An 11048-nucleotide genomic window follows, 5' to 3' on the forward strand; every position below is an offset into this window, starting at 1 on the left:
TCGGGTTGAGAGGTTTTAAAATAAAAACAACTTTTTGTATGTATCCAAACCTTTTATTTCAATAAAAATATGCTGAAGAAAAGAAGTTTCCCCACAAATACAAAATTTGTGGGGAAATTTTCATTTTTAAATGCATCATACTCAATGTCTATGGATATTCTCATTCATCCAGGTCATCGTTGTCTTTGGGCAAATTGAATCATAAGCAACTTGGACTTCAGCTGATGAAGCCCTTTGGATAAGAGGCGAAACGTCTTCCTCAGACAAATACAAGTACAGTTGCCTACGATTCAATTTGCCCAAAGAGAATCATACTTAATGCAAAATAAGTATGAAAAGCTTCAATCCCTTATGGTAAAGGCATCGACAGTATTTTATGTTATTATGAGGAGGTATGGATGATGCTGTGGTCTTTACCTGGAGGAGGTGCGCCCCTAGGTGCTGCTCGAACATGTCCGTGGCCAGAGAGTGGGATGAGCGTCTTACTGCAGAGAGAACACACACCAGAACACATCAGACACTGACGGGCGGGAACGTTTTTTACAAAGATGCATGTCAAAACGCATTTTTTAAAACAGTAAATGAGTTTCTTCTGTAAAAAAAAACAAAAAGCTGCACTTCATTCTGGTGGGTCGCGGCCCTTCCCTTTTCCAAGGGATTTCCTTCGTGATTGGGCATTAACATTCATTGTCTGGTGTTCCAACTCAGACAAATGTCCATCAGCAACGGCACGGAAAGTGAGGATCAGATATTGGAGTGTGTCAAAGCCCCAGTCACAGTTTACACCCGGATGCAGCTTTTGCTTTGTCACATTAATAAAAAGGGGTTTTCACTGTGGCTGCACTAAAATCAGATTTGTTACAGCACATTCACATCAGAAACCATTTTTTTTGTTGCTGTTTTGTTTTGTTTTGGTCTTTTAGATTTTGTGTGGGGACTAAAAAGTGACACTCTGTCTTACACTTCCGTTTGTTTTGAGTGTTGTTTGGCTGTAAAATAAAAGTGTTGGACCAAATCCTTCCAAGTTTACTTATCCCTCATCCACCCACATTCAGTGTAGCTCTATGGCAGAAACCGAAAAAAAAATGTTATGTATGTTATTACATTACAGTGCAGTGTTTATATTCAGTTAATACAGCCATAACATATTAATAATTATACAAAATAATCAGTCAATATGATTTGTGCAGCAGTGAGGTTATCTTGCCCTTGGCCGTGTCTTTACACTGCGATCTGATTCGGGTTTGGATGTGGTCAGAATTGCATTGTGATAAATGGGAATCGAGCGTGAGGACAGAAACGCAAACACTGAATTAAATGAATGCAGCCACGGGAGACGTATGGTCAAGAATAGTTGGGGAATATGCGAAATAATGACTTTGTAGCATTGCATATCTGAGAGGTCTTCAAAACTGTATTAAAACGAAAAGGTCAATCACGCTAATACACAAAAGAACGATTTAAATCAGTCCAAACATGCTTCAATCCCCAACACGTCTGGTATAATTGTAATTGTGTGTCTAAAACTGAGAGCAAAGATAGGCGATATGTGACACACACCACCCACTCGCACACGCACGCACACACACACACAGGCGGACACACAGGCGGACACACAAAGTCTCTGCATCACCACTCTTAATGCATCCCAAACACAAGCTATCAGAGCTGCTTCAGTGCCAAAGTGGTGCTGTTTACCAAGGCAATTACAATACAAATAGAGTTGGAGGTGGTTGGGGAGGGGAGGGGGGGGATGAAGATAGGTACGTGAAGAGCAGAAGGGTAAGGCAGGGAAAATGAGAAAACACTAAGGAAGGTGAGAGTGATCACTTTCTCCTGAGCAAACACAGGCATGAGCAGGCTGCAGCGACGTGGAAGATTAATTTACCAGTCACCTGTACTTACTGTTTTGCGTCAAAAAGAGTGTGTGATGGTGTGTGTGCACCTGCGAGTGTGTGATTGCAAGAGTGTAGACCATATGTGAGAACTAATCTCACTCCAACAGGGCTGTTTTTGAACACAATGTTCCCACCCGGTAGTATGTGTGTGTGTGTGTGTGTGTTTGTGTGTGTGAGAGAGAGAGAGTGAGAGACAGAGAGAAAGAGTGGTGTGTCTGTGCATGTTTGCGTGTGTGTACAAGCATATGTATTACGTGCATGCGTGTGTGTGTGTGTCTCTGTGTGTGTGTGTACGTGACTTTAAGGATCATCGGATATCTGTGTGTGTATGTCGCTGCAAGGCTGAGGGAAATCAATACACGTTATGACAGGAAAATGAAAGCGCTGCTCTGGGTTACAACTGAACACAGAGGGAGGGTCGGGAAATGCACACACACACGCGCACACACACACACACACACACACACACACACACACACACACACACACACATGCATATCGCCCAGCTGCCTGCTTGTGATGTGGGTTTGGTGAATAGAAGAGGGAGGCATTCCATTAGAGCTATGGACACACACACACACACACACATAAACACACACTGTTTCTGTTTCGCCCTCTCTATCACACACACACACACACACACACACACACGAGAAACACACACCTAGCACTGAATTCCCATGCACACACTCAAACTGCACAGAGGCAACATGCCCCCTATTAAATAACACAAATACTTGTGCACATACAGGCACACACACACAAAACGTCTCATGCACACACTCACACACACACACACACACACACACACATAAATACAGAGTTGCCGGACAAAGCCACAGTGGCATTGTGTGATTGGGGTCCCCCTGTGTGACAGAGCGTGAATATAAATAAGGCAAGTCCATTCAGGGCTATGAAAGGGGGTCTGGTGCTGGGACCCTTCAGCCCAGCCAGTCACTGCCTGGAGGGGGGGAGGGGCGGCCGGCCTCGCTCCTGCTCTCTGCCTGCCTGCCTGCCTGCCTGCCTGCCTGCCTGCCTGTCAGGCTCCCTACTGGGGCTCCACCGGCACTGGAGAATTTTTGGGGGTCTGCAAAAAGCAACCTCCATGACCATGTGAGAGATTCAGAGATGTGAAAAAAAAAAAAGGATACATACACACATGCACAGGCCCGCTGATACACACGCATGTGCTCACACATGAACCCAAAGCACATGGATGGACGCTCAGTGTGTGCCACGGATCCCTGGAGAGCAGGAGGAGGGGGGTGATCAGTAGTGCTGAGTAGTGTCAGCGGGGCAAAGGAAATGCTGGATGTGACATGAGGCCGAGGGGGGTGGTGGGGGTCTGATGGATGAGCTCTACACACATACACACAAATACACAGAGGACCATTTATAAAAGCCTGCCAGGGTACAATAGGGCAGCCAGGAAACCAAAACACTGGACCTGGTGTTTGTGTGTGTGTGTGTGTGTGTGTGTGTGTGTGTGTTTATGGCAACGGGAAAGAATCTAAAGGTGGTATTGGTATCTAACCCCAAGAACAAAGATCCTTCTGATGCTGGGGGGCTGTGAACCTCCAATTCTGTGCGTGTGGGGACCTCATGGCTCAGATGATGTTTTCTTGCATCCTTAAATGTTATTTTAAGCCATCTGAAACTTCTGAAATACCTGAATCTCACATAATTTTGTATAGATTTAGTGGATTTAGTGGACACGAAATCATTTAGCAATTTTTTTGTTTGTTAAAAGTGGGTACATTTTGCCAAACCAACCTTATTGCTGCACATATACTGTGTTGGATGATAATATTGAAATGATATCAACAGCATGACAAGAGATCAGATATTATCTGGGATTTGGGATATTGTAATATCATGATATGGCGTAAGTGTTGCCTTTTCCTGGTTTTAAAGGCTGCATTACAATAAAGGAATGCAATTTTTTAAATGTATTATATTGCTCAAGCTGTTCTGTTGTTTCCCTCTACCCGCTTGATCATCATATCCACATTTAGATCCACATTTAGATTGTTTCATGTAAATATCATATACAACAATATTGTCACAATATCGATATTGAGGTGTTTGGTCAAAGATGGTGATGTTTGGTTTTCTCCACAGCCCCAGCATGTACATGTACATAAACCTCCCAGCATGCATGTGCACCTGAGATCTTTGATCACTCCTTTCTGTCACACTCCCATTTCATTAGCTTCCCAAGGCTAGCTGCGAGGTTTAATTTCATTGTGGGAATAGGAGACAGAATGGGATGGGGACCGATCGGACACGTTAATTATAGTCTGACTCGCAGGTCAATTCTCGGGGTCTCCCCAGCGCTCCAGAAGAAGAAAAGATAGAAATTTCATTTGAATGATTTTCATTATACCTCTGTCCAATACATAATTTAGTCCCCGTTAAGTCCATGAGCACGGCGGCTATGCGGGCACGCGTGCGCACACATGCAAACACACACACACCGTCTTCCTTTCCTCCCCCACCGCATCAACCTTTTTAACCAGGTTAGGACGTTACCATGGGAACCAAACAGATAACAGACACGGTGCCCCCCCCCACCCTTCCCTTCCCTTGCCCCCCCCCCCTTGCTCTTCCTATCATCCTTTGTCTCAAGTTTGGCTCGGTTGCCGTAGTTGCACCCTCTCAAAACAGGAGCCTGATCACCTGCCAAGTTGTTTACTATCATCCAAATGTGACGGTTTTGCTGTTCGACAGACAGAGAGAGAGAAAGAGTGACCCTAATCGTGACGTCCTCCTCTGCTGCAATTATCTTCTCACTCTGACATCCATCCCTGCCTCCCTCTCTCTCTCTCTCTCTCTGCCTCCTTCCCTCGCTCCCTCCTTCCCTCCCTCTATCTCTCCATCTCTTTCTCTCTCTCTCTCTCTCCTCTGTTGCTCCCTTACTCCTTTTGCGGTCGAACATAATTTGAGTGCAATTAACTTCCCTTAAAAGCCCTGGCTGCTTTAAACGCCGTGAATTAGAGGGGAGGCAGACGCGGGGAACGTGAAAAAGGGGGGGGAGACAGACGGGAGAGGTGAGGAAGACAGAGGCAATGAAAAGAAAGGAGGAGGAGAGCGAGTGGAGGCGGAATGAAAGTCAATGTCACCAAGCGCCTGGGAGAGAGAGAGAGAGAGAGACAGAGAGAATAACAGAGACAGAGAGAGGTGTGTTTGACCTCACTAACAGAGACAGTAAAACACTTCAGCTGGCCCTGTTGCTGGCAATGAGTTGTCATTGTGTTGCACCTTGTAAAGGACCGAGGGCTTCTGAGTCGCCGCGCTGCACTCGATAAAGGCTGAGATATTCACGATTTGCACACCGAGAGATGAATAACATGGAACTGATGCAGCAGAAAACATCAAGGCAATCTGTGAAATCAGAAAGCCGAAGAATAGCCCGAGCTGATTCAATATCGCAGAAATTTGATAGAGATTTAAAAGGTAAATAAATAAATAAATAAATAAATAAAAGTCTGTCTCCCCAAAGCAGAATTTACCGACAGAGAAAGCTTCTAAAGTATAAATGATCTCGTATAAAGGGAACGCTGTTATGCTGTAGGTAGATAGGTGGACACACACACAGCACACACACACACACACACACAAACATACATCCACACCCACATACAGAGAATGGGAATGAACATCCCTGGGTCATTTTACTTTTCCTCCTCTCAGCCTTTCCTTTTCGTTTGCTCCTTCCTTCCCCAATCCGTCTCTTTCTCTCTCTCTTTCTCTCTCTCTCTCTCTCCTCCCTCTTTCCCTCTCTCTCTCTCTCTCTCTCTCACTGTGTGAAGGTCATGCAATTGATTTTCCTCTGTCTATTCATTTTTCAAGACTGGCTTTGAAACGTGGGAAGCAGACAAAAGCCACACTGCCCCCTCCCTCCCTCTCTCCCCTTCCCTTCCCTCCATCCCTCTTCCACTCCTCCAAGCCTCCACCTTCGCTCCCTCTCCGCTTGCCCCCTCGCCCGTCCGAAACTCTCAGGCGAGAGGGAGCGTGGAGGAATGCAACAGGGGGGGGACGCCACGGCAATTCACCCCTCCGCTCGAGCTCGAGCTCCTTCCTCGCTCTTTATTCCCCCTACGTTTGCCCCCTTTTCCCCTCCTCGTTCACCTCCCCTCCTCGCCTTCCTCTCCGGTCTCCGCCTCCCTCCTCTCCCTCTCAGCTGGATCTCTGACCACATTCCACGAGTGGAATTAAACTCATGCATCACACTTAAAACCCTGCCAATGCATTGTGGGTAGACTTGTTCAAACTGATGTACAAATTAGCGTCACATGCTCGGCCCGGGCCCCCACAGCAACCGGGTGACCCGCTTGTGAAATCTCCAAACCCTTAATAAGATATTCAGGATATCAGGCGCCGATGCTGAGGGACTGAATCACTCTAATCGCTTCGTCTTAGTGCACGTTGAAACTGATGGAGGAAACGCTCGAGGACGGATGCATTGTGTATACATCGCGTGACGGTCAAGCGCCCCCCTGATTTTCCACGACCTTCATGGAGCCAAAACAGATATTTTATGCACTGACAGGACGTTTCACGCGTGTACAATAAATGTTGATCATTGTGGCGAGAGCAGAGCGCCGCGTATCGATCTTTCCATCGCGCTGCCAGTTCACATACAGGACAGCACATCTACTGTACCTGCCCACCTTACCTTTCAAATATCATGTATTTTCTATCAAGGCCGGGGAAAATGTGCAACGGAGAGAGAGAACACACACAATACAACATCGACAGTATGGAGCAGATTCAAGGCCACTGCTGCGTGCAAGGGTGGTAGTGCGTGGCTGGGGAGGGACGTAGATTTCAATCAGACATTCAAATTCCTGCACGGCTGATTTGGAAGCAATAAAGGTGCGAGTCTCGCCGGATTCACCCGCGTTAAAAAATATATATATGTAAGTTTCTGATAGCAGGATTTGGATTATGTTGTCTGCCACAGGCGTCTTATTCACAGCTAAAGCTCACAACGTATATGTATTATGGATGTTGTAGGAGCTTGGCGAGCGGGAAACTTCTGTTTTACAGGATGCTGCGGCTGACAATGAATTCCTCAGATCCCTGTTATTCTATCACATCCATGATATGTTCTTTAGCAGAAATATGAGGTGCATTCTGTGGCAAACCAAGGCACACGCAGTCACAAATGCACATAAATATGCTATTAACACAAAGGGTTTTTTTTTTTCCTCACACGTCCTAAAATTACACATATATTTTTCATGCACAGACACACACACACACACACACACACACATGCACTCACACACACACACACGCACACACACACCTCTAATTGTAGCTGCATCGTTTCCCCTCAGTAATAGTAGCAATTAGACAAGCTGTATAATTACACTGTCCTCATTATATAGTTAATTTCTGTAATTACAAATCGCACCAATAGTTTCCTCCCTTTTTGTGTATCATCTATCTCACTCTTTCTGTGTTGCTCTCTCTCTCCCTCTTTCACTGACACACACACACACACACACACACACACACACACAGCAGAGATGGTACACAAGAAACCAAAGGAAAATGAGGGCAGCAACTGTTTGTATGTTTTCATGCACATGTATGTATGTATGTGCATTTGCGAACGAGCATGCGCTTGTCTGCTCACATGCATGGATACCAGTAATTATGACCTCTAATAGAGGGCCGCGTAATTGCAGAACTCATGCTGGTCCAAGCAGAGATTTTGTGGCGTGGGGCGCCTCATGCCGTGGGCGGGAGTGGGTGGGCAGACGAGGCTGCGGCGGATCGTTTTTGATAGAGAGAGAGAGGAATGACACGCACAGTTATGAATTTCAGTGGTCTGCGTCTGTGGGTAACGAGCAAGAGGCCTATTTTTCCCTCCCATATCATTTCCTTATAGCCTGTGCTGCATGAATCATCAGTGGATAAATGATACATCAAAATGCATTTTTCGTTTAACTGGGAATGTGGGCACACTGGTGTAGTCAAGGTTTTATTTATCACTTTTGCTTTTACCTCAGTATGGACAAAAGAGTGCAAAATCCAAGACAAAGTCAAAAGGATAACCGCTGCACTACCAAAACGATGCCCAGTGGACCTTGAAATATTACACTGCATTATTTCAACTCATGCAGTTCATTCAAAATTTAAACTGAAGTGCATTCAGCTATTCAGTCTTGAGGAAGAGAAGGGTTTTCTTTGTATTATGTATGACTCATTATTTGTGATGTGCTATGTCAATGTCCAACACATGATAGCAAAAATAATTACCTATTATAAAGAGATGATGTTACAAATGCAACAAAGAGAATTGACACAAACCCGGTGTCCTCAACGGGCATTTCTCTTTCGCTTACCTTTGCTGCAGTTGCTGTCTCCCTCCAGTAGAGGGCTCCAGGGCGGGTCCCCCTGGCTGGCAAAGGTCCGCATGTGCAGGTAGCTGATGGTCAGCCGGATGACGGAGGCCTTGTCCAGCTGGCTGGTGATGGCCCCGGGCAGAGGCAGCATCTTGGCCAGCTCAAAGAACTCAAAGTTCTCCTTCCCTCGCCGCGAGCGGGCCGCATTACGAGACTTCTCTTTACGCAGGTTCTGGAGACTGAGGAGGGGTGGAAAATGAAAACAGGGAGGGGAAGACAAAAAAAAAGGGTATAAAGAGGAAGAAGGGGCAGATGGGGCAGATGGAAACAGAAGAGGAAACAGAGATAAGTGAAAGCAGAGAGGAGAGGGAGGACGGCAGCATGGAGGAACGGCGGAGAAGAAGTCGGCTCGGCGTAAGATGAGAGAGAACCGCTCAGGGGAGCTCATAATGGCCATTTACTGACCACCTGTTGATTGATTTATGCTCTGTGTAAATGACCCAAGTATCAATCCAGAAAACTCATTTCATAAATACATATAATGGTAATGGCTTCGGCAATTTAAGTGAAACAATCTCCATTCTGACCCATCTCTTGCAGATTGGCCTGGTAATTACGGACAAACTACCTTTCTGCTGTCTGGCACCGCTGAGCCCTAAAAATGTCATTTGCACCAAAATACACACACTTGCAGACACACACAGACACACATACAGTCTTTTCTCCCCCACCTCGCACTTTCTATTCCTCCCTCTCTCTCGCTCTCTCATCTGGTCCCGGGCTAGTGAGCTGAAGCCGTGATTGAGGGATCAATAGGAGAGGGAGGGGCAGAGTGACAGAGGGGGGCCGGGGCTCAGGTAGCCTGTCTCTCTGATTGGGTATTGACTCTCCTCAATGGGGCCTGAGTGGTGGAATTATGTTGTCACAGCCACTTCACAATTTGTGTCTGTGCCGTGCTGGAATAAAGTGTGTGTGTGTGTGTGTATGTGTGTGTGTGTGTGTGTGTGTGTGTGTGTGTGTGAAAGAGAGAATGAAAGAGAGAGGAGAAAGAAGAAACAGCAATTCTCCCCCGTGTCTGTGTCATTGATTCTCATCCTAAAAAAGACCACCAGTGGTGTGTGTGTGAGTGAATGCATGTGCGCCTGTGTGAGCACAAAAAAAAAAAAAGAAGAATGGAGAAGGAGCATGTGCATATGCTGTACATAGTGTGTGTGTGTGTGTGTGTGTGTGTGTGTGTGTGTGTGTGTGTTCTTTGTCTTAATCAGCTGACACATCCGTTGTATTTCTCCCCGCTATTCTCAAAGGCATGTAAACAGCATGTGTGTGTGTGTGTGTGTGTGTGTGTGTATTGTGGACTCTGTAACATCTCATTATTATACTGCCTCGACCCTAGCCACCGAGAACAATCAATACACACACATTGATTCTGCTTAGTTTTTATATCCGCCTATAAATGACTGCCCATTAATAATTCCAGCCAAATTTACTTAATCTCCCGCTAAAGGGGAGGGGATTCACAGCTTTGACAGGGGTGGCAGGTGAGCGAGAACAGTTTCTATGTAGCATCGAACAGAGAAGAGACAACACACCTTTTGCTTTGTGCATTGCATTTCACTGAGAGCACATTCTTATTAAATCTGTCAGTGTATACAAGAGTGTTAATGCATGGATTTCGTCTTGCAGATTAATTCATGGGCATGCACGCAGGCTTATACAGTTGGTGCTCTGTCTGTGTGTGTGTGTGTGTGTGTGTTTGTGTGTCTTTGAGTCTCACCACGGCAAGGTGGGGGGCTTGGCCAGCAGTCCTTGCAGGAAGTCCCACTCTACACTGACACACTTCCCCTCGCTGACAAACGGCATGGTCGCCATCCTTCCTCCAATCACGCGCCGACGCTGCTACTAACGAAGGCTCCGATTGGCTGAGGACGTGACAGACTCAGACCTGGAGATTCACAGGAGACAGGGCAAGGGAGGAATTAAACGGAGCATATGGAAGGAAAAACAGAAAGTGAACAAATATGTTTCCTGGTCGCTTACTTTGCTACCATGTACTAACCAAACAAACAAACAAACAAACAAACAAACAAAAACACAAAGAAATGCACTTGGCTAACACACCAAATGACGGCCATAACATCCTGACGATCAGCACGTCTAAGATGTCTGCGAGGTTGTGGTGAACAGATATTATGCAGGCATACTTTCATTTTTCAGCTTACAAATGTGCTTCCATCACAATTTATTGCATGATTTATTTATCAACAAAGAACTTTTCTGCCTCAAGTGAGCATAAACTGTTTCTGCAATATAGAGGATTTTTTTTTTTTTTTTTTTATCAGAATTTGCTGTTTCCATTCAGCCTCTCGAATTTGCTACAATATAATTTGCATACAAATGCTTGGATGGAAGCTCATCTTATGATTTCTTACTTCATCTGTCTGAAAAATTGCAGTTCTAAAAACGCCTCTGTAGGAAAGAAAGAAAGAAAGAAAGAAAGAAAGAAAGAAAGAAAGAAAAGAAAGAAAGACAGAAAGAAAGAATATGTGGTGAGGCGGAGACATGAGAGAGCAATTAGGTGTGTACTTGCCCATATAAAGGTCAGGGGCTGTTCCCCGGCGAACAGACATAAGACAAAACACTGAGGCTCTGAAGCCTCGCTGTTTTGTCTTCCAGCCTCAGTGTTTTGTTTCAGCTTAATTGTTACTGAAGTAACAATTAAGCTGAAACTCACAGATCTCAAAATGTGTCTCCCCCGCATCCCTGAGAGAGTACGCAGGCTATTCAAACTTGG

General features: G+C 45.6%; 1 protein-coding gene across 1 annotated transcript in view; it reads right to left on the reverse strand.

Annotated features, from left to right (window-relative positions):
• The window catches only part of npas1 (neuronal PAS domain protein 1), a 24632-nt gene extending 14506 nt beyond the window's left edge, over positions 1-10126 (reverse strand). Inside the window, exons 1-3 of the mRNA XM_030067246.1 lie at positions 10032-10126; positions 8258-8496; positions 418-485 (exon numbers count right to left, since the gene is read on the reverse strand). Coding sequence (XP_029923106.1) covers positions 418-485; positions 8258-8496; positions 10032-10126 — 402 coding nt within the window. The remainder of the gene's footprint in view (positions 1-417; positions 486-8257; positions 8497-10031) is intronic.
• Between the last annotated feature and the right edge of the window lie 922 nt (positions 10127-11048).

The sequence above is a fragment of the Myripristis murdjan genome, chromosome 13 (genome assembly GCF_902150065.1).
Source record: "Myripristis murdjan chromosome 13, fMyrMur1.1, whole genome shotgun sequence".
Lineage (NCBI taxonomy): Eukaryota > Metazoa > Chordata > Actinopteri > Holocentriformes > Holocentridae > Myripristis > Myripristis murdjan.